Source organism: Cebus imitator, unplaced genomic scaffold, assembly GCF_001604975.1.
Source record: "Cebus imitator isolate Cc_AM_T3 unplaced genomic scaffold, Cebus_imitator-1.0 Scaffold235, whole genome shotgun sequence".
NCBI lineage: Eukaryota > Metazoa > Chordata > Mammalia > Primates > Cebidae > Cebus > Cebus imitator.
The window spans coordinates 1,534,102-1,558,217 of NW_016107550.1; the positions used below are offsets into that span (position 1 = coordinate 1,534,102).

At 51.9% G+C, this 24,116-nt stretch overlaps 1 protein-coding gene across 1 annotated transcript; it reads right to left on the bottom strand.

Annotated features, from left to right (window-relative positions):
- Positions 1-23,314, bottom strand: GPR26 (G protein-coupled receptor 26). The gene is made up of 3 exons (XM_017497878.2): positions 22,606-23,314; positions 14,751-14,864; positions 1-1,385 (listed from the first exon to the last, which is right to left on the bottom strand). Exons 1-3 carry the CDS (start codon positions 23,271-23,273, stop codon positions 1,154-1,156), a joined length of 1,014 nt encoding a protein of 337 aa, XP_017353367.1. The 5' UTR covers positions 23,274-23,314; the 3' UTR covers positions 1-1,153.
- Between the last annotated feature and the right edge of the window lie 802 nt (positions 23,315-24,116).

Genomic DNA, 24,116 nt, shown 5'->3' on the forward strand with positions numbered 1-24,116 from the left:
CAGGGGCTGCTCTCCTTGGTTTTTATTAAATCAAGTCAGGGCTGCTAACAGATTGGCATGTGTATTACAGGTGCAGTACTCTATAAAAATTTCATTGTCTCATCATTAGCACAGGGCACTTTCTTGAACAGCCTCTACTTTCTGTTAATAGGCTTACAGAAACTAGGGAGATGGAGGCGCCAGGACAATGGAACCCAGTGACTTAAAATCAAGGCAAAAATCCCTGCTCAGGCCAGCTCTTGCTCATCCATCTCCCAGGACATGCCAGACAAGATGCATAAGACAAGGTGAAACACTTCATGAAAAATCAGGTCACAAACAGGGGAAGCGGGGACCAACTAGCCACCTTCCTCCTGCCTTTACTGAGCTCCAACAATGAGGACTTGTAAATCAGAAGGGGACCTCCCAGTCAAACTTGAAAGAACCTAATACGTGTAGGACCAGCCTATTTAAACCATTTTCATGCTAGGATTGTCTGCACACATAAACATTCGCTTTTAGGGGGAAGGAGAGGACAAAGTTGAATCCAATTGACCATTTCTAAGACAACTGGCCAGCAGCAACTGGGCAGCCACTAGTTGTGAAACATTTTCCCTCAGGCACAGAGCCCAAGAGTCCCAGCTGGGCACAATGTCGTTAGTACCAGCTGAATAATATTTGGATTGAAGCAGTCACCACTACCCTGTGGAGAAGAGGTGCCATGTTAGATCTGGGCCAAATGACCACTGCCAGCCTCCCTTTGGCATGGCTGAAATGTCCCCTGGAGACTGTCACTTTTCTTCAGCATGGAGCAGCATCCAGTGGTCAGCAGGCAGGTGGACACCATGCTTCCCACCTGCCACCAGCTCTTTGCATCCTTGACAGTGACAGAACTGAGTGTCATCCCCCAGGGAGCCTCAGGTGAGTCCAGGAGCTTCTTAGAAAGGCTAGCACATGGCCCATAGTCATCCTTTGGTGACAAATAGGGACTGTCCAATGTCTGCCCTTGAGGAACCAGGAAGCAGGCTCTGGAGCCCCTACAAGCCAGGGAACCAGGATCACTGGGTACGCCAGGGGCTGGCAGCTGGTGGTGTTCACCCAGGGGCCCCCACGCCCTCCCTCCCTTCTTCTCACCGCTGCCTCATTCTAAACTCTTCAGCAGGAGCGTGGTCCTTCACTCAGACACCGGCAGAATGTTCTGGCTGTGAGAGTCGCCGGTGAGGCCGGAGGAATGGATGGAGCGTCGGTGCAGGAGCCTGTTCAGAATCTCCTTGCAGCTTTTGCGGTATTGGTGTCGCAGTAAGGAGTACACAAAGGGGTCGGACGCGGCCTTGCTGTAGGCCAAGCACTTGGACAGCACCCCCCAGTGGGAGCCGATGGGCACCGTGGAGAAGAGCTCCACCAGCCTGCGGAGAAACAGGGAAGCCGTTACTGAGGACACAGTGAGGCACGGCCTGGGATGGCCATGGACCAGGGCTCCAGTCTGTGCCCCTGTGGACCATCGTTTCCCAGCCCAACCCTCAGTTCATCTGAGACTGGCCTCTTTTTTTTTTTTTTTTGAGACAGAGTCTCACTCCGTCACCAGGCGCCAGGCTGGAGTGCAGTGGCACGACCTCGGCTCACTGCAACCTCCGCCTCCTGGGTTCAAGCAATTCTCCTGCCTCAGCCTCCCAAGTAGCTGGGACTACAGGCGTGCACCACCACGCCCAGCTAATTTTTTTTGTATTTTTACTAGAGATGGGGTTTCACCATGTTGACCGGGATGGTCTCGATCTCTTGACCTCGTGATCCGCCCACCTCGGCCTCCCAAAGTGCTGGGATTACAGGAGACTGGCTTCTTAAATAACAATAATAGCAGTTCACACCAATAACGATGATGGCAGTGAACACTTATCAGGCTGTATTTTATTCTACACACTGTGCTAAGCACTTTCCATATGTGATTTTGCTGAGACCTGGGAGATACAGCCAACTGTGTTTTACATGCAAGGAAGCAGATGTCCCAGGAGGTTAAATACTTTGCCCAAGGTCACATGGCCAGTAACTACAAAGGCAGGATTTGAACCCAGGTCTATCTGACTCTGAAATCCAAGCCGCACTGAGAACCCAGCTAATAGCTGGCTGTCCTGGCTTTGGTGCCAACTCTGCTACTGACTTGTCATGTGGCCCTGGGCACCTCTGTTCATTCCTTTGACCTGTATGTCTTATGTGAAAAACAAAAAGATGGGACAATATCATCTCAATGCTCTTTTAACTAGAAGGGTCTGATCCCACTGTCTGCTTCCAGTCCTGGCTCTGCGTTCCTCAGGATGTTGCATGGGAGGAAGAGCTGAGAACAATTTTGAAAACGTTTTGCAAAGCTCAAAGTATGTTGTGAACAGGAAAGAATGCTAGCAAGGAAGTCCTCTTCCCTGGGTTGGGATCCTGGTGGTCTTTGACAATGGCCGTGATCAGGGGATCCTAGATGGACCCTCATTCTTTGGGGGAGGGGCAAGGGAAGACCCAGCCTGCGTATCTTAGAGTCTGCTTGGTGCCATCAGACAGCTCCATTCCGTGGTGCTAACACCATGTTGTGAGGTCAGGGAAAGCCTTCTTTCTACCTGACCACCCAAGAGAATTCTACCCTCCACCCAAATCAAGCCATTTATTCTCTCAAGTGTGTCCAGCACCCTTGGCCACATTTGGACATCACCCAGCATTAACATGAAATAGAAAAGACCCACAGAGCTGGGAGAGAGTCTAGAGATCATATATACTGCCCTCTCTTCCACTCTTTATCATATGAAAAAATTGAGGCCCAGAGAGGGAAAGGGGTTCAGACATTACACAGCAAGTCAGTGGCCACGGAAGGTGCAGCACCTGCATCCGCCTCTGACTGGAGGTCTAGAACCTGATTCTACCTGGAGCCCCTGCAGATAGAAGGCAGTGGTGGCTCTCAGCTTGGGGGTCTGCCCAGGTGAGGACCCAGGTACAGAAAGAACTGAGCTTGAGCCGGAACTCAGTGCTGCTATCTTTAGATGGTTATTCTTAAGCCTTCTTTGGGCTGTAGAGCTGGCGAAGAGGAGGAGGAGGAAGCTGGTGGGCTGCGATCCGCCACTGAAATGCCTCTTTCTGGAGCAGACCCTTAAGGAGTCCACTCTGAGGCCCCTCTAGTTGGCATCCCATCTTCCTCACCACTGTCTACCTTTGCCCTCTGACCCTGTGGGGGACTGTGGCTACGTTTCCTCTCATATCCTTGAGAGCCTGAATGGGGAAATGGAGCTGTGAACATTTAGAAAATCTGTACTTTTAAGAAATCTATTTTGAGAAGTGATGAATTCAAAGGGAGAAAAAAAAACCTGAATTTAGAATTCACACCTAATAATAATAATGAAACAGCTGAATGCCAACACATTGTTGCTATGCAATGCCAAATTGCTTTTCCAAAATGTCTATAGTTTTTCATACATTGCTAAATTCAGGCTTAGCATTTTAGCTCTCCCAAAAGGATTTATGAAAAGAACCAGATATCATCAAACCATCCAGCACAATCGAAATTGTTATTTGCAGCTTCTGTAGATTTCACAGAATAAAATTATTCACAACAATCTAAAATTTCACCATTTAGAGAATTAAGAGGTTAAAATCTATTGCATTTGCTTCTCAGAGATTTCACGGCAAGTTTGAGCTCCCCACCTGGCACAGACATCATGATTCCCAGTTGAGTGTCTCCTTTGGGCTAAGCACTTGTGTGTACAATCTCTAACTGTACAGTTATCCAGCAGCATGAGAATCACTATTCCCATTTTACAGGTGAGGAAATTGAGGCTCAGAGAGGTAAGCAGCAAGTTAGGGTCTCCTGCCTGGGAAGACCAGCTCTATCTAACTGCAGTCCAAGTCCTGGCTAGTGGCCACACCAAGATGTGAATCTCAGCACTGCAGACATGACAAAGGAAGCTCTGGGGTCCCTTCCAGCTCCAAGAACCCCTTTTCCATGAGGTCACTGTAAGCTGCCTGGAACTTTTGTCACTTGCCCCTCCTCACAGTGCACAATGACAATTTTTGTGTTGAAAAGCTAATGTCTGGCCTTTGTCAGGACCTCCAAGAAAAGAGGCGCTTTGGAGGAATACAGGCCTGGACACTGCTGCCACGTGGTCACTGGCATGGGGTAGCTGGGATGCCCCCTCCAGGCTTGGCTGCGGCTGGCTGGGCCGCTGTCCAGTGGCCCTGTGCAGGTGGCTCCCTGTGCCTGCGGTGGCTGGCTGCTGGCTATGCTCCACACTAGCTCCAACAACTCCCAGCTCCTTTTGTTGATGAGAAGAGCCAAGGGTTTCCGTATTGCCACAACAACTTCTTTGTAATTCCAGATCTGGGCAGGCATCTGGATAAGCACCAGATCCCTTCCAGGTGACCTTTTAGAGAGGGACAATTCAGCCCATGTTTTCCTACCAGATCTAGCTCTGCTCACTCCTTCCTGATGACCTTCCCTCCAGGAAAGAGGCGTTAGAATTTTGACCAGTCCCATGTCACTAGTGGGCAGGGTCACAGTGTGTAAGGGGAGCCTCTCCTCCTCCATGTGGTCAGTTTATTATGCCTTTTCCCCTCCCTCCCCTCGGCAGTCAGAGTTAGTGGATGGTCTCAGGACAGGACGTTGGAGGGAGGCAGCTCACAGAGCAAAAGCCTCTAGTGTAAGGCCCTGTCTCCTGCTTAGTTCTGGCCAAGCGCCCTGTAGTGATGGTTGTAGGGCTCAGGTGTTGACAGAGCAGGGTTTGGCTTCCTTTTGTCATTGCCCCTGTTATGGGTTGAATTGCGTCTCCCCCCAAAATGCATGTGTTGAAGTCCTAACCCCTAGTGTCAGAATGTGATCTTATTTAGAAATAAGATTGTTTCCTGTACAAATCAGGTTCTAATGGAATAGGGCGGGCCCCCTAATTCAGTACTGTTGGTGTTCTCAAAAAGGCAGAAACTTGGACAGAGAAGCACACAGGGTGAGTGCTGTGTGAACAAGAAGGCAGAGATCAGGGTGAGACACCTGCAAACCAAGAAACCCAAGGAACCCAGCAAACCACCAAGAGCTTGGGGAATGCATGGAGTGAGTTCTTCGCAGCCCTTGGAAGGAACCAAGACCTTGATCTTGGACTTCTGGCTTCGGAAACTGTGGGCGGTCTTTCTGTGTTAGAGTCACTCGGTTTGTGGTACTCTGTTACGGCAGCCCTAGCAAACCAAGACTCCCCCTGAAGAACTGCATGGGGAGCAGAGGTGGCTGTGTGATTGTGTTGTTGTTCTGGGGACCCCTGGCCATAACAGCATCAACCAGCCCACCACACTCCTAGAGCCCGTGAACCCTGGAAATATGACAAAGATGAGCAGCCCTGGGAGCAGGGTGCCGCCCCTCGCCACCCTCTGGAAAGCAGGGCCTGTCCCCACAAACATCGCTCCCTGCCACCTGTGCCAACCTTCCACTGAGCACAAGATGACTTTCCATGTGCTCTCTGGGGTACGAGCCAGAAAAACGTCTGTCTGCCAATAGCCCCCTTTAGGGGGAAATGTTCCTGCTTCTGTGCTCAAAAGGCACACGTGCCTGCCCTGACACAGCTCCCCCAGGAAAATCCCCTGGGGTGAGATCCATACCCTCAGTCATCAGATCAGGTGGGGGGAGGGGACAGAACTAGGGAGGGGGCCCAGACCCCCTTTTCCAAGCATTTCAGAAAATTCTGATGCAGGAGTCCAGCCCCTATGGGAGCCTGGGGTGTGTGGGTTTGGGGAGGATAGAAAGTGCTGCAGGGTGCACAGCCTGTTGATGAAAAGGAAGCAGAACACAGAGATGTGAATTCTTCTGACTTAGGGTGAGACACAGAGCAGATACCCACAGATCTTGCCAGACCTCCAGACCCTGTGTGCCTGCAGCCCTATGTTCCGATAGCTGTCCAGGGAACTCTTCCATGGAGCCATGGCTCCTCTCTCAGTAACAAGCCCCTCTGACGTGGGTCACTGGAACATCTGAACTGGCTGCCACAGTCCAGGGCTGATGGAGATAAGAAGCTGCCCACCCTTGCCCTTCTCACCCATGGGGACTTCATACTTCCACCCAGCAGCCTGGGAAGTCCTGGTCCCGGGAGGGAGAAGGGAAGCATGTCTGCCAGGACTCCAAGGCATTCTCTGAGCCTCTGGAGAAACCAGCGTCCTGACCTTGCTCCACAATGGGAATCCCAAAAGGAAGCAAGTTCCGAGGTGAGAACGGTACAGGTAACCCCTGTGGCTCCTGACCCCAGCACCTCTTGTGGACCGCCAGGGGCTCTGTGTCACCTTAACTGCTTCACAGATATCATCTCAGGACCCCAATATCACTCTTCCTGTGGTACAGAAGATGGAACCAAGGCAGAGAAGTGTCAAAGTGACACAGCCTGAACATGCAGGAACCAGGATTAGAGCCTAGAAGGTGGGTGCTGGCAACCACGTGCCTTCCTTGTGCCAGGCTGTCCCACCAGCCTCCTTGACTCGGGTTCCTATTCCTCAGCGAGATCAAGCACTGGTACTTTCAAATCCTGAATTTAAAGCGACAAATTAGCACCCTCTCTTTACACTTTCTATGCCACCATCATCTCTTCTCTCTTCTTCTTTCCCTCTCTCACTCACTCTCACACACACACACAAATGCACATGCGCGCACACACCCACATAAACGCATGTACACACATACATACATACACATGTATACACACACACATACATTATATACCAAATGTAACATGGGCCACAGAACATTCCTTGGAAAACCAGTCCAGTGTTTTCTCAAGACTTCTAAAGAACTTGGCTTAAGTATTTGAAGACCTACATATTTGAAGTAATAAGCTGATGCTTTAAATTTTCATGAGACAGAATGGAGAAGTCATCTTATTAATAGAATATCTATCTTTGGGAATCCCCTGCCTATGAAACCTCTCTTCCATCTACACATTTTCCTTACTTTGAAAAACCACAATAATGGTGCTGTCAGATTTGTAAGTGCCACAAAGCCTGATTCCAATGATTTATGACAACCATAATTATTTGTAAGCATAGATTGCTGCAGAGAGCATAGCCTTGCAAATGCTTCTAGACATGTGGATTTTAATTCAGAAAATATGTAATTTGAGCTTTTGGATGAGAATCTGTTGTGGATCTGCAGACCCTGCTCAAAGACTCTGGGAAGAGTCCTATGTGACCTAGGGCTTTGAGGACACAGAGCCAGTGTGACTGTGAATTGGAGGTGTCAGACTTCTATTAAAAGTGAAGGTGTAGCTTTGTAAATATGTTTCCCACTGTGGCCTTACGTGCCCCCATACACATGTGCAGGCGGCTCTTTGGCTGGTAGAATTGGATGTCCTGTCTTTCTGAAATGCCAACTGCATCCCCCAGTGGCTCTGCCTACCAGTGCTGATGGTCTCTTGGGAACTCCAGCTACACAAACTGCTGCTGTCAGTGAGATTGGGGATGACTCCATGAGAACTCATCATTTTTGCTAAAGAAACTCAAATGCCTGCTTCACTCACAGGAGCTTGAAGGCCATCTGCACTCAGCTCATGGTACTTACATGTGGGCCTATTGGAAGTTGGGCAGAAAGCGTACAGATGTGTGCATCTCTGTGTTTCCAGGGCCCGCCCCAGTCTTTGGAGTTGTGGCATGGCCTAAAGGCCGAATTATAGCCAATTGGCCTGACATTGACCTTTAACTCTTGGCTTGGTCACTCACTACCCATATGTCCTTGAGCAACTCATCTCACCTCTCTGAACTTCTGTGAGACTAGGATTCTAGTATTTACCTTGTTAGAGCTGTCTCAGGTGCAATAAGGTACGCACTGATAGCCCCAGGTGGTTGGCAGGTGCTCACTAAGTGGCAGGTATGGCTATAAAGACTTCATGCTCTCCAATAGAAAGCTTGAGAACCTATAGGAACACTTGAATGATTCTTTTACTTGATTCAAGAATGATGCTTCCCTATCTGAGAAAGTTATCAGGCAAATGTGAATAGATGGGGGACAAACAGAAGGGAAACCCATGCCCAGCCAGTGGGATCTACTCTATCAACTCAAACGGGTGGCAGGTGTTACAGCAGTACCCTCCTCTCTTCCTCAGTATCCTGGCCTCCCGGCTGCCAGCATTCTCAGCCGCCATCTGACGTCAACCCACACTCTTGAAACATCTGCATTTATAAGGTACAAGGCGGGTGGAAGTGGCAAAGCCAGCTGTCTAGATACAGCCGCTGCAGAGTTGTGGGGAATATTAGTTTCTGTGCTGACAGCCCAATAAAGGGTATAAGTGACACATGAACAACTTGGTCTCAATCATCTCAGAAACTGCAGCATTTCGTTTCTGAGTGGGTCGTGCCTCAGTGTGTCTCCCCACATCCCTCTGGGAGGAAAGTAGGAACCTCTGCTGGTGGAGCTGGATGTCCTGTCTTACTGAGAAGAGAAGCAGAATGATACATCGTGAGGGGCTGGGCATGGGTGCTGGTTTCAGGCAGACTCACACTAGAACTGAGGCCAAGTCACTTGTTGGAACTGGGCAAGGCTGAACCCTGACTGAGCCTCAGCTCCCTTCTCTTTAAAATGGGAATGTTAGTGCCGGGCATGGTGGCTCATGCCTGTAATCCCAGCACTTTGGGATGCCGAGGCGGGCAGAGGACCTGAGGTCAGGAATTTGAGACCACCCTGGCCAACATGGTGAAACCCTATCTCTACTAAAGATACCCAAATTAGCCGGGTGTGGTGGTGCATGCCTGCAGTCCCAGCTAATCAGGGGGCTGAGGAAGGAGAATTGCTTGAACCTGGGAGGCGGAGGTTGCAGTGAGCTGAGATCGCACCATTGCACTCCAGCCTTGGTAATAAAGTGAGATTCTGTCTCAAAAAACAAAAACAAAAATTCCCAAGAGACTGTTAGCTAGGTGCAGAGGGTCCCTGGACAGCTCTGGTACAGCTTCAGGCACAGAGTGAGGACTTACAGGATTAAAAATAAAGAGACCTTCCTGAATTAGTTAATGAGATAGAGCTTTTCCTTACTTGTCCTTTCTGAATTCCCCAGGATCAGCCTGTCACTGACTCGATGGGTTTTGATTTTTATATCTATGGACAGTGAGGAGGCAGAGAACAATGAGGAGGCGCTGCATGCAAGGGAGACAGCTTTCCGCCCAGGGGCCCTGGAGCTGCCCAGTGGCATCTGCAGACGGGCTCAGGCTGTCTGGTTCCCCAAGTCTTTCTAGCTAAATGACCCATGCAATCTCTTCCCTCTCTAAGACTTGGTGCCCCCATCTGCAGAGTGGAGCTCATATAGCTCACCCAGTCCATCTCTTGGGGGTGGTATAGGGCCCAGGGAATAACATCTGAGCAAACTGCGGAGTGCTGTGGAAGGCACAGCGCCGTCAGATCCAGCTGAACCTGTTGCAGTAATACATTTGTTAGCTAAAACAAGCTCCACCCAAGGGCTGCCTCCTGGTCCCCAACAACACCATCTAGGCCAGGAGCCCCACATCTTAGGGATCTGACCCAGAACAGGGTTCACACCTGCCACATCTTCTGTGTTGACTCTTTGGTACTGGGGCTGCAGCTGAGCTCAATGCCCCTGAGCCACCACCACTGAGCACCTGGCAGGTTAGAGGGACAGAGCTACAGGGCTGCTGTTCTCAAGAGAGCCTGTATGTGCAGCCAAGGAAGTAACCTCCTCCATATGGAGCTCCAGAACTGCCCAGGGCCTGCCCCTGGCCATTCCCCAGGCTTCTGCCTGCCCCAGGGCCTCACTCCACCATTGCAGCTGCAGTACAGTGGGCTGACAGGGTCCAGGAGCATGACTCACTCAGCAAGCCTCAGGAGATCTGCCTTGGGAGTGGGTAGAGGATCCTGGGGAAGTGGTTTGGGAGCACTCTCTGCATGCCATGCACTTTAATGGCACAGCCACAGACCCACAGAAGACAGCAGGGGAGGGCTGGGTCTGCAAAGACTCCCCGGAGGCCTCTGAAAGCCTGAAGGGTGGGCAGAGAGCCTAATGAAGTTGGAAGTCCAGTTCCACTGCCAACTAGATGAGTAGCTCTGGGCCAATATTCAAACGCTCCTTGACCCCAGTCCTCAGTTACGCTCCAGCAGTAAAATGGGTTGGGATGCACTAGAGACATGGCTGTCAGCACACTGGTCATTAGAATCATCTGAGGTGCCTTAAAGCTACCCATGCCCCCAGCCCACACCAAGGGAGTCTAACTGAACTGGTTCAGTGTGAGGTCCAGACATGGGTTTGGATGTAAAGCTCTCCAGGTGATTCTAATGAAGCCAAGATGGCAAACCAAAGAAAACCTTCAAGTATGCACGTCTCTCCCGACTTTCCCACTAATCCCAGCCTGGCTTCAGAATTGCTTTCAAAACAGCACTCTGCTAGTCACCAACAGTGGGTTCAAGTTGGTGTGCATGGTGCAAACAGCTCACCCTTCCTGCATGAGATGATAGCTCAGGGGGTCCTTTGCCTCCAAAACCCATGGCTCTTGGTTCTCCACAAAGACTCATTTTCTACAAGAAGTTAAATTCTCAACTACATTTCAGCAGGTCTGTCTTCAGCTTCTTCTGAGACTGGTCATGTCTACACTTGGAAATCATCTCGAAAAGAACAGCAGAAGAATCAAAAATTGCACCAGGAAGTGTCAGTGATCCCGATTCCAGCGTGGATGATAAGTCCACACTGTGCTGAATGCTTTGCTGGGATCATCTTGTTTATTCCTTACCATTGGTTGGCTTCTCCTCACAAGCAATGTGTGTTTCTCAACCCTGACTCAGAGAAGATGGAAGAGTTTGCATCAGGCTCCCTGGAGGTGGGTGTGAGATTAATCCTGTCCCCTCCGCACCCTGCCCAGCCCAGCAGTCCATGTCCTGGCAGGGGAAGTAGAACGCTGATGGGGTCCCGGCCGTGCCCATGCACAGCTGGGGCTCATATGGCCCCTGGTGCAGTGAATATAAATTCACAGAAGCCCATCAGAGGGTGCCGGGTCAGGGGGAAGCTCCTAGCCACCCTAAAGACTAAGCATCTTGTTGGACATTATGTGAGCCATGTGGGGATAGAGGGATTGGCAAGGTCAGGTGCTCCAAGAGGGGTGTGATTCAGGAGGACCCACCAAGAGGCTCTATTTACCATGCACTCCCTTCCCTGCTGCCTTGTTTCAGGGCCGGGTGTCCCCTCCCTTCAGGCCTCCTGACCCTAAGGAGGAAGACACTGATTTGGCCTCTCAGGAAACATTCCCAGATAAACCCTGACTTTGAGCAGGGTCCAGAGAGGGGAGAAAGGTGGAGGAGGAAGTCCCGAGCATCCTCTCACAGTGGCTGGCATGGAGGTCCCGGCCACTGAAGAATGATATGAGCAGCTCGAGGTCTAGGAGGAGTGGGGTGGGGAGCAGGGCTTCGGCACACCTCACACCCCAGACTTCCCTGACTGCAGGCCAGCAAGGTCCAACAGAGAGAGAAGGCAGGTGCAGGTGTCACCTGAAATGCTCTGCCAGTAAATAGAAACAGGTGCAATTAATTTTAATTACATATTACATTTAACTTCATCATTTCACTATGAATTCTATATAAAATTACCAGTTCTTATTGTCAATGTTTCTGTGGAAAAAGAGGTCTCACTATGTTGCCCCAACTGGTCTTGGACTCCTGGCCTCAAGTAATTCACCCCACTTGGCCTCCCAAAGTCCTGGGATGACAGGTATCAGCAGCTGAGCCTGCCCAGAAAGGTATTAATTTCCTACACAGAGTATGTAATGCGAAGTCTCAGGACTTGTGCGTTTTTAAACCTACAGCATATCTGTTTGGACAGGTCACGTTTCAAGTGCCTCGTAGCCACCTGTTGCTGGTGGCCTCCTTGCAGGACAGCACAGCTCTAGATCTGGCTCATGCTGTCCCTTCTCCCGGGACAGTCGCCCTGAATAGCCAGGTCCACTTGACAGGTCTTGCCTGTGGAGCCTCAGCCATGAGAGCTCACTCCTGCCTCAGAACCCATGGAGCCTGTGCCTTTCCCACAGCATAGTGCTCCATCTGAGTGAGAGGACTACAAGGTCAACGTCCCCATCAGAGGGGAGCTCCTGGGGTCGCACCAACCCTTGCTTCTGCATCAGGGATTCTTTTATGCTCCAAAGAAAAGCTGCTCTAGAGACATGATGAACTGGAATGTGGGTATGTGTGCTGATTTTAGGAGTTTTTCTTAGGATGCCTCCTTCACACACATGAGAAGGCCAAGGGAGGAGCAGACGGGGTGAGGGCAGTGGGATCCGGGGAGGGGGGCACTTTGCCAGAGACATGTTTTGTACTCATGAGGTTTCCTGGGCATAGTTTCTCTCCTGGGTAGGTTGCTGCTCATCTCCGTGGAGGATGAACTGTTCTGTGAATATTTTTTAAAACCCAAGATGCATCAAATCCATTTGGAGGGAGCATATTGAGTTGTAATCTATCAACCATTTTACTGAAACATGACTTCCTGAGCACCGCTAGAGAGAACCTAGCTGTAATTTTTTTTTTTAAAAAAGGAAAATTTTGTTGGGAAATGAAATTAAGCCAGAGAAAAGTCCAATAGCTTGAAATTGGAGTCGTGTCACCTATCCTCTGAAGGCTCAAGTTCACCTCATTAGCCCACTGCTGCCTGTCTTCCGGTACCTAAGAGGAGGGGCTCTGTGTGGCCTCCCTGTCTGATGCGCCGCCCCTCACTGCATCAAAGCCTTTCTTGTTGCAGCAGCCAGTCCTGGGCAGGGACACTGTGGGTGGTGCTGTAAGTGCCAGAGGGAAGGACAGTGAAGACCACAGGTGCCATCCGCCAGGGCTGAGCCACATGTTCCCAGGGTCCCTGTCCTTACAGCCTCACAACACTGTACTCCCTTCTGGAGATCCAGAGAGGCCACATCACTGGCCCAAAGTCACACAGCAGGATGTGGGGGAGCTGGGGCTTGGGCTCCAGGGAAGTGCACTCCAGAGTCATGATGCTAAGTCTTCTGCCACACCTCCCTTGGGAGCAATCTATTCTCCTCTATCACCATGCCCAGACTTTGTGTCTTGTGGAAAACCCTGAATGACGTAAGCTCTGGCTTCCTGGCCGGATGTGGTGGGTCGAGACTAGTGGTTCTCAACCAGAGGTGATTCTGATCCCCAGGGAGCATTTGGCGATGTCTGAAGACATTTTTGGTTATCAAAACTTAGAGGGACCTGGAAGGGTAACCCTTTCTCACGGGGAGTTCTACTGGCATCCAGTGGGCAGATGCCAGGGATGCTGCTGAACACCTCATGCCCAGGACAGCCCCTGGCATCAAAGAATTATCTGGCACAATGTCAGTGATGCTGAGGTCTAGTGGACAATTTTAGAAAGAAGAGCCAATAGTTCTGCTCTGGTCAGACCCATCCAGAGACCTGCAGCCAGGTGTTGGTTCCACATTCAAAGCAAGACACAGCTAACTAGATCTTCCCTAGAGAAAGCAGCATGCCACAGAAGTCAGGGGAAGGCACCCCAGAGGTGTCTATCTGGGGAAAAGAAGAGGGGAGCTGGTCTCCAGGAAGTCAGGTTCAGTGACTGCAATCCACAGGGGCTCTTGGGAGTGGAAGATAGCATTCTGGATGACAGAAAGAAGAGCCAGGAGCAGAGGCAGTGACCAGAGCAAATCACGCTTCAGCTCAGTGTAAGGACAAATGGCAAATGGGAGGAAACAGGGTGAACTGTCCACAGGGCCCCCTCACTGGGGCATGCAAGATACTGCTGAGTGATGGTTAGGCAGGGGTGCCCCTCCTGGTTCCTGCAGACGAGGAAACTGGCCACTGGGATCTGTTCTTTTTCTGGGTCTCTCTCTCTCTCTCTCTCTCTCTCTCACACACACACACACACAGAGAGAGAGAGAGAGAGAAAGAGATAGAGATAGAGAGAGAGAGAGAGAGAGAGAGAGAAACCCTGCACAGATTATCCTTCCCAGATTCAATGAAAGCTTCCACAACCACCTTCTAATAACCATCAAAGTTCCCTTCTTATTGTCAACTTCTCAACTAGTTAAGCCCCTTTAGATGCAAAGTTGTGGAGTTTTTATTTTCCCTCCAATGCACAAAACTGATTGGGTAATATGTATTTTTCTTCTGTCTGGCTAACACATGTGGGGAGTGTTCCAGCTAGAGCAAGCTGGCTTGAGGGATGCACAGCCCCAGGTTGGTGTATTGCAACCTTGGCTGGCTCAAGAATCTGGAGATCTGGGAGAGAACACAACAAGCCTCACAGCGCCTGGCCTAACAGTGGAAGAGCCCCTGAGCCACAAACAGGTATGCCCACCTGGCTTGACACAGAGCATGCTACCTACTCTCTGTGTAGGTGGTAGGGGACCTTGCTGTTGACCTGAATGTTCAGGCTGGGGAAGCCTGGGGGTTGGGCTGTCTTGCATTCAGTGGGTGGTGAAGCAGGATGTGGGGAGCTGGGGTTTGGGGAAGAGGATGCTTTCCTCTGTCTTCTCTCACCTTCTCCTTCTCTTTAGGGCCTCCTGGGGGTTGGGAGCCTGGGATAAAGGGTTATAATTACATGATTTAGAAATCGAGTGGGAGAGAGTCTTTCACACCCTTTGGGTTCTGAGTCTAATCCAAAAGAATTCGAGGATGGAGAGGAAAAGCATGCAGCCTCCTGTTCACTAAATCCAGCAAGTTCATTCTTGCCCCCCTACAACTCACCCTGCAGAAGAACATGTGGCCAAGAGAGGCTGCCACTGCTAAAGGCCACTGGGCCCTACCTTGCTCTTCAAAGTCCCACCACACACCTGCCGGTCAGGCTCACCTGGTGATCACGTAGGGCGCGAAGCACACAAGGAAGGTCCCTATGAAGGTGCTGATCTTCTTAGTGGCTCGCTGCCGCCTCCGCTTCTGCTCCTCCAGACAGCGTTCCCGCACACTGCACGTGAGAGACGAGAGGAGGTGACCTATGGGACGCCCTTGCTATGCCCTTGAGGCACTATTTAGAAACACAGGCAGTGGTCTGTAGTGTGAGAACTTGACTATGGAGTCAGAAAGAGCCAGGGTCAAGTCTTGGCTGTAGCTATTGACCCGCAGTATGACATTGCTAAGCCTCAAGGTCCTCATGTGTAAAATAATAATATATGTCATATGTTTTAGTGTATTATATGTAATGTAATAAAATACTACAAGAGGCTATTTTGAGAATTAAATGCATAAAGCAGAGATGCATGAAATGCATTCCATGTGTGAAGTACACAAAGCTACCGGCGGTGCCCAAGTCAGTACAAATAAACGTTAAACAACGTTAAACATGACCTCTTATTGCTCATATCATTCACTGATCATCTGCTATGTGCTGGCTCCAGACTGCCTCACTCTCTAAGTAGTATCTCAAATTCCTGTCTTTACCACAATCAATCCTGGCAGGTGTGTTTTACCTGCAAGGCAAGTTTTTACCTGCCTTGGTTTACAATAAAAACCATGAGCTCAGCCGGGCACAGTGGCTCACATCTATAATCCTAGCACTTTGGGAGGCCGAGGCTGGTAGATCAACTGAGGTGAGGAGTTCAAAACCAGCCTGGACAACATGGTGAAACCTCATCATTACTAAAAATACAAAAATTAGCCGGGCATGGTAGTGGGCTCCCGTAATTCCATCTACTTGGGAGGCCGAGACAGGAGAATCACTTGAACCCTGGAGGCGTAGGTTGCAGTGAGTCAAGACTGCATCATTGCACTTCAGCCTGAGCAAGAAGAGTGAAACTCTGTCTCACAACAAACAAACCAAAAGAAAAAAAAAAGAAAAAAAAAAAGCAAAGAAAAGAAAACTATGAGCTCTGTGAGGCCAAATGATTTGCTTAACTGGTAAGTGGAGGCAGGACTTGAACCTGCATGGATGACTCAAAGCTGGTCTTTTTCATCTGGGACAGCCTAGACTCCATGCACAGTGTGGCACGAGGCTTCCTTTCCTCCATGTCTTCAACCCTGCTTCTTCCATCCAAAGCCTCATCCCTGCCTGGAGCCACAGACACCACATGATGGGGTCATTGAAGGAAGAGTCACTTGGTTTCTCCTGGGACCAAGCTTGAAGAGACTAAGAGACTCCCAAGTCCCCATGGAATCAGGGACACAGCTTTGAGGATGGAATCAAGAGCCACCTACGCCTCTAACTGTGACCGTGTTTCTGCTCTACTCTGCTGTGGGACCTTTCCAGAGGATCAAAAATGAACAGGAGACTCTAACTGTGACTGTGTTTCTGCTCCACTCTGCTGTGGGACCTTTCCAGAGGATCAAAAATGATCAAGAAGACTGTGGACACAGTTGCCCAGGAAGTGAAGATGCAGCACCAGGCCTGGGCTGCAGTGGCCTGGCTCCAAAAACAGGCCAGTCTGTTGAAAGAATGCAAGCAGTGGTGAGAATATTCATGAGCCAGGTTCATGTACATCACTGATGCCAGGGAAGACTTCCCTGCCTGCCAGGAGACTCATGAGCCAGGTTCATGTACATCACTGATGCCAGGGAAGACTTCCCTGCCTGCCAGGAGACTCATGATTTTGATACTTAATCAAAGCTCCTCTTAACTAGATTTCCTATCACAGATGGACAAGTCCATATTAGTTTAGATTGAAGCCTCCTAAAATTCTTCCAAGATTTTTCCCCCTGACTTCTGCATTTCCAGGAAGTTAAAGAGTTGAGAACTGGAGTTGGGCTTGGTACAAAGAGATTTCGTCCTGGCTGAAGATGTATTACTCATGATTAATATTACTAATTAATTTCTAGAAATTAATATTAATAACAATCCACATTTCTTGAGTCTATAATATGTGCCATGCTAGATACTGTGATGGGGATTATTCATTTATTTAAAACTCACAACATCTATGTGAGTGAGGGACTGATATCATTGTGGTCCCCATTTTTCAGATGAGAAGATATAACTCACAGAGGAGTGGAGGGCCCAAGATCACACAGCTGGAAAACGGTGGTGGTAGCAAGACCAATTTGTCCCATTTTATCTGGGACTGTTCCTGAACAGTTTGCAGGAGACTATCCAAGTTTTAAAAGGGAAAGGCTCAGATCTGAGAATCCCTCTTCTATCTTGGGCACACCAGGATGGTTGGTCACTCTGGGTGACAGCAGGACCTGAACCCAGACTTTCTGACTCTGGGGGCATGTGCACCACCTCCAAAACCACAAAGCTCCCCCCACTGCAGAAGCTGTCTTCCTGCACTGTGCATTTGACAGAGACAGCTGTAACCAGAGGCTGTGCCGAAGGTGCAACAAGAGTGAGCCAGGAGTCAGGAGACCTGAGGTGGAGACCTGACGCTTGTGCTGGCTCTGTGACCCTCTCTGGGCCCCCAGGGACCTGGTGGACATGGTTTCCTAACCTTAATGGCACCGGACCTGCCATGGAGCACTAAGAGTGTCTGTACAGTGGATGCTGTGCTGGGGTTCACATCCACATGGGCCTGGTCATACCTCTGCTTTGGGACAGACCAGCAAGACACCACACCACGCACCCCAGATCGCAGATGGGGAAACTGAGGCTCAAAAGAGAGAGGGATTTGTCCACCCAGAGAGTGCAGTGCAGGTGGGGCTAGCACCCACTCCTTGACTCCTAGTCTGGTGTTCCTAGTTGGGAGCCACGTCACTCCTTTCCTGAACTCTTTCCAAAGAAAAGGATGAATCCATTTCCCCTGCCTGAGGCTCTCCTGCTTTCCAGGTGAGAACAGGGAGGTGGCAAGAAGTGAGCAAGACAGGGCAGTCCCCAAGCTCCGAGGGAAGCAGCACAGCCCTCTTGCTTATTATTACGATTATTATTTAAGCACTGTATGAGAACAGCTTACCCGCTCCCAGAACACCACTTTGCGCTTGCTGCCTTTTTTCCCCCACCATAGCTTTGCAAAACTGAGCTCTTAGAAATCTTGCAGCCTTGTGCGCTGTAATTTTGCTTATTTTCAGATGAGAACACTGAGGACTGGGAAGTTTCCAACATGCCCAAGGTTACACTGTGCGTTCAGGACAGAGCCAGCCCTCTTCCCAGGTCTCCTGAGTGAGTTCTGGGGGTGGCTCCATGATTCTGCCTGCTATTCACTGAGTGGCGGGCATACTCAAACATCCCCTGGCCTGGTGATGACACCCAGAGTCCTTAGACCTGCAGGCAGAATCTGTGGTGCAGAGGGTGTGAGACTCAAAGTTCTCATGATGCAACCTGGCTAGGTATGTTTGGCCAGAGTGAGAGCATGTGTGGCGGGGAAGGTGGGGGGAAGGTCCTGAGGCTGTGACATGACAAAGGGCTTCCTCAAGACAAAAGGAGACAGACTCTCTAGCATTGTGACAAGTGGGGTTGAAGAGATATTCCCCAGTGGCTCCAGTCACAGGGCAGAGGGGATGGTACATTCAAGAATATCTGAGAAGTCAATCAATGAGGTGATCTCAGCTAACACCTTCCAGCCACAGACACCTCCCTGCTCTCTGCAATAGGCCTAGGTCCTGAAGCATCCCTCGACACCTGGAGTCCAGCCAGATCCCATGCTCTGAGTACTTAGGGAGTGACTCAGATTGGTTTTTCTGGGTTTTAAGGCAAGGGAACAAGCTGACCGATGGAGGGCAAGAGCCCTGTGTTCCGAGTCAGGACACTGGCATAAGCAGTCTGGCCCTCAATACAATACAATCCCTTAGCCCCACAATACAATAAAGAGTTCATGGGGCTAAGGGGATGTGCCTACCCACAGCCACCACCTTCCATTCCAAACCAAGCTCTAAATGCCTAAAACACGGAATTCTTTGCCCAAACGCCCTCATCCTGCCTGCAAGATGTGTGTGGGCACCTCCCCTGGTCCCACCCTCCTGAGGGTAGACCGTACCACCTGTGTGCTCAGCTAGATGCCTGAGGGGTGGTGTTTGTGAGCAACACATGTGCATGGAGCATGGGTATGCAACCTGCAATGTGCTCCTTGTGCAAGGGAGGCCCCTCATGGTGCTGGGTAGAGCCAGGGTGAAGGGCAAGGCAGGTGGGCCAGCTCGGCTCTCCCATTGTGTATGAGGCTGACCCCCAAGGAGCCTGAGAATTCTAAATATGAACCCAGACTTGCAGGTCATTATAAAGGTATATTCACCAAGGTAGGAGGGCAGAACACATTTCATTTAACAGTTTGTAAGATTAATGTAGAACTTCTAAATCTCTTTCTATATATACAGTTGGTGAGCCCCATGTGCACTATTGCTCCCTCTATAAATCTTAGGGGCAGACCTGGGTGTGAGTCTTAGCTTGAGACATTTTTTTTTTTTTCTGAGATGGAGTCTTGCTCTGTCGCCCAAGCTGGAGTGCAGTGGCGTGATCTCGGCTCACTGCAAGCTCCGCCAGCTTGAGACACTTTCTAGATCTGTTGAATTAGCTGAATGCTTCTCTTTTCTTCAAAAATTGGGTCTCCCATTTTCTCATCTGTAAAGTCAAGGGCACAGCGCAGTTCCTGTCTACTGAGCCACAATTCTGACAATCTCCAGAGTCAGTCACTCAGCCAACACGTGCAGACATTGCTCACAGGACAAGGAGGACATGCTGGGGGACCCAGCAGAGCCTCAGGGAGCCTCAGAGGAAGCTCCAGCTAGTCTCGGCACTGCTTCTCTTTTGAGATCTCGTCATCAATGTTCTGCTTCTGTTAATCACTAAGCCAAGCCGGTGAGTGGGGAAAGAGCAAGGTCCCTGCAACCACAGCCTGGGGCCCACCTGCTCTGCCATGCCTGGCAGCACCAGAAGAGGGGCTCCCTATAACTCTGCTGGGGAAAAGCAAAGTCCCTGCAACCATGCCCTGGGCCCACCTGCTCTGCTGTGCCTGGCAGCACCAGGAGAGGGGCTCCCTATAACTAGTCCCCAGCTGTGGTTTGGGAGAACTGAATGCTGCTCTTGCAGGTGGAGGACCAGGTGTCTAACAAATATTAGAAACTCCTAACTGCTTCAGAAATGTAACTCAAGAAATCGCCACAGAAAGGCAGGAGTGGGGGATGTCACCAAGGGTCCCAGATTGAATTAAGAAGAGAGGGTCCCAGGTGTTTTGGAGGTGGTTGAAGCAAAGGGGTGAGGACTGCTACTTATCATGCTAAACATCCTGCAGGCAGAGCAGACACCACCAGGGAGCTTCCTGACAAAGACAAATGCCACCCTGGGTCCTCAAACGGGTACCTTGTAATTAAGTCCCAGGAAGCCATCAGTGTGGAGGCTGACAAAACTTCCAGTGAGCAAAGGCTCCAGCTGCTATCCTGGCTGTCCAGGGGGAGAAGCTGTCTCCTGCTGCCCAAGACCAGCACTCCCAGGTCCCACAGGTTCCCAGCACAGAATGGCCCTGGGAGACTTAGTGGCTGAGACTGGTGGCACCTGGGGCAGCCCCTGAGCTAGCTCTGCACTGCTCATTTGTAGGGAGGAAGAGTTTGGTGCTGCCAAGATAGAAGCTGGTGGACTGGCTGTCAGGGTCTCTTGTGGACTGGCTGTCCCCTCCTGTCCCTCCCACACACCTGGTGGGGACCAATGCCCCAGAGAAGGACAAACTTGTGTTCATTGAAGGGGCAGTGCTATCATGTCTGCCACAATTCCATGACCTCAGGGAGCATTAGTCAAGGGGGCCTGTTGGCACTGGGCCGGGCCCCAGAAGCCTTTCCTCTCTGCAACAAGAATGGGCCTGGAGGATCCTGGGGTGCTGGAAGCAGGGGCTCCTCAAAGCAGCCTGGGGCTAAGAAGAGATCAAGGTCCTCCCAGGGAAGTGGAGGGGTGACCGAAAGCGAGCAGAGTAGCTGCCTCCACTCCTGAGACCCCAGGACTCTCTCTGCAGTGTCTGGCCTGGTATCAGCCAGAAGGATTTGCCGGAGTGGAGCTGGCCCTACACCACAAATAGGCTGAGCAGGAACCACAGCCCCTCCTCTTCTGGAAGTTGGAGGAAGAGTGGGAATGCAGTTTGCACTGCTCTAAATAAGAACTGGTTCCACTCCCAGCTCAACCCTCCTCCGATGTTAGACTCATGGTGAGAGGGACCCCTCTAGGAATCTTTAGTTCTGGGAGTCAAACGACATTGCCCTACATCTTCTAAGAGCAGTCCCAGCGCAAGCACTAAGGATACACCCTCTAAGGAAGAGCGTCTCAGCCCTGAGTCACGGAAAGGGGAATAGCTCTGCAATTGTGGTTGCAGATATTTCCTTGAAGGACACTGAACCATGCAGAGACACGTGCTGTGAGAGCTAGCATATATCTTTGTGGCAGAATGCACGCATGCCATGCCTGTCACCTGTGTATGCATGGCCAGCTGTGTGGTATGTATGCAGTTTATGTGTGAACACATGAGACTGTGTGTGGAGCTCCCACATGTACATGTCCTGGTATCTATGTGCTCTCAGTCACTGACATGTACATTTTGTTCCTGAATCTGTGGGGATTCTGTGGTTGGAAGATTCATCCAGTGTGCAGTCAGGAATGGCTGTGCTCCGGGGGAAATGAACACGTGCACACTTGCCCTTCAATGTGCTGGCCCAGTGAAGGTCAAGGACGGCTTCTCACTGCTCTCGAGTAGGAAATATGCAGAATGCTCAGCCTGAAACCTCCCGTCTTTCCCTCAATCCTGCTGTGGAACATATACACCAGAGGATGGAGCCTCCTCTGCCCTGAGGCTCCCCTGGGTTCTCTCACACAGAAGGCCCTCACTAGCCCTGTCAGAGCCCTCTGCCTGCCTCACCTGCCATCTGGACCCCAGCACCCCCTTATCTGGGGTCCCAGGAGACAGGGGGAGCCTGCCTTTCCCTGGGACAACAGGATGTAAAACAGCAGAGTCCAGACGCTGCCAGATGTTTCCCTCCTCGATTTCCTATTCTCCCGGGGAAAGCTGAGGTGAGCTCAAGACAGCGCAGCTAAGAGTTCCCTCCTTTTCTCCCTGACAGGTTCCTGCGGATGGCAGGGGTTTGCAGAGGGTACCCATGCTTGCCGGGCTCCATCTGCCCTCCTGAGAACAGAAGCCAGCATGAGGACGCAGATGGGGGCAGGTTCAGCCCCAGCAGCCTTGGGGCGACACTCCTTCTGCAGGAGCCTCTAGGCACCAAGTCCGGGAGACACTGGATGGTGCTCTCTGGGGAGGGCAGGAAGAGCCCCCCGCCCCACCCCTCAGAGCCCACCTCAGGGAGGATGCAGCCCAAGTACTTCGGAATTCACACACACATGGTCAGAGACAGAGGCAGTGCCACACACCCGAGAAAAGACTAAGAGAAGCGACACACCTGGGTTTGGAGAGCTCTTAAGGAGCTCCCTGAGCATCAAGGCTGCCTTCTCAGGGCCAGATTCAAACACTTGGGAGGTCTTTAACAGGGAACAAAGACCACAGACTTCCCATGTGCCATTTAAAATGAAAGCTACAAACACAGAAAATGAGCATGAAGAAGCTCTACAGAGTTCTGACTGTGATTTCTACCCTGATGCTTCACAAAACTATGTATAGATGGGCTCAGCCACATATTTTGTGGCCCTGGTTTGCTGTTACCCTAAGTACCTATTTAAGCTCCACAGCCTGGGCCGCTCCCCACCCTCGTGTTCCCAGAAGACATAGAGGCTTGGTGGAAAAGAGCCCGTGGAGCTGGGGACCTCCCACTCCCGCCGAGATCCCAGGCGGCTGTTCCCAGAGCCCTCGAGGGGCTCGGCTCACCTGGGGTGCAGGTCCACAAGCAGCACGAGCGTCTGCATGGTGATCACGTCGATGCGCTTGCAGTGGAAGCGGGCCACCTTGAGCACCTTGAGGTACGTGCAGCAGAGCACGACGAAGGAGAGCAGGAAGCTGAGAGCGTGGAAGGCGCCCGTGAAGACGGCGAAGCGCAGGCGCTCGTCAGGCCGCCGGCTGCACAGCGTGCACGAGGCATACAGCTGATGGAAGCCGAGCCACGACAGGGCGAGCGCGGCGGCGGGGAAGGTGAGCGCGTGCAGCCACGTGTAGGCCACCATGAGCGCCGCGTCGCGGAGGCGCATCTTGGCTCGGTAGCTCAGCGGAAAGACCACGGCCACCCAGCGGTCGATGCTGAGCGCCGCCATGCTGAGCATGGAGTTGGCCGCCAGGAAGGTGTCGAGGAACGCGGCCAGGCGGCACAGGCGGTCGCCCGCAGGCTGCCGCTGCGCCACGACGCCGGCCAGCGTGAGCGGCATGTTGACCACGGTGCACAGCAGGTTCCCGCACGTGAGATTCAGGGTGAAGAGCGCCGGCGCCTGGCGGCGGATGTCCGCGCTGTGCAGCAGGCAGAGCAGCACCAGCGCGTTGGACAGCAGCGAGACGCCCATCGTGCCCACCAGCAGCCCCGCCAGCCCCGCGTCCCACGAGTTCATGGTGCGCGCCCCAGCCGGCGCTCAGGGCCCGCAACCCGGCGCCGCCATGGCGCGGCCCGCGGTCGTCTCAGCCCCTAGGCGCCGCCGCCGCCCGGCGACCCCCGGCCCTCGCCGCCATGGCTCCCCGGAGGGCGCGCGGCCACTCCGGAGCCTCGGGCCGCCTCCCGAGCAGACGTCTGGGCGCGCTGCCACCCCGGAGCCCCGCGACGCCTCCCGGACAGGGACCTGGCGCGAGGCAGTGAGCCCCGGCCCACCGCAGCACCTCTGGGGCCAGCGCAGGAGTGCGCCACCGAACCTGAAGCCTTTAGCGCCCCGGGATCCTGGGTTGCAGGCACCTGCGTCCCCGCTCCGCTTCTGCCTCTGCTTCCTCCTGCTCTCACCCCATCCCCGCGAGCTGTGTCTCCGCTCCGCTCCGCGCACCCTCCCGCTCTCTTGCTTTCTCTCGCTAACGCTCTCTCTGTTCTCCCCTCCACCTCTCTACCTCTCCCCGCGCCCCACCCCCCGCGCTGTTCTCTCCGTCTGTCTCTCCCACCCCCAATTTTCTCCTCCCCTCTTGTTCTTCCCCCTCCTTTTCTCTCTGTCTCTGGAATCTGGCTGCTTCTATCAAAGAAATTCCCACTGGTGCACACGCAGACACACTCACACTTACGGGCTCAGAGGGAACGAGCCCTAAAGGCTCCGGTGCAGGGTGATTGGCTCTCTGTGGCTCCCTTCCCCCCTCAGCCCCATCCCCCAGTGTGTGTCAAAGACAGGCTGAGTCAAGGAAATCTCTCTGAGAAAAGGAAAGGATGCCTGGACACCTTCACGCCCCAGTGCCACCTGTCCCCGTCTGCATGTCATCCT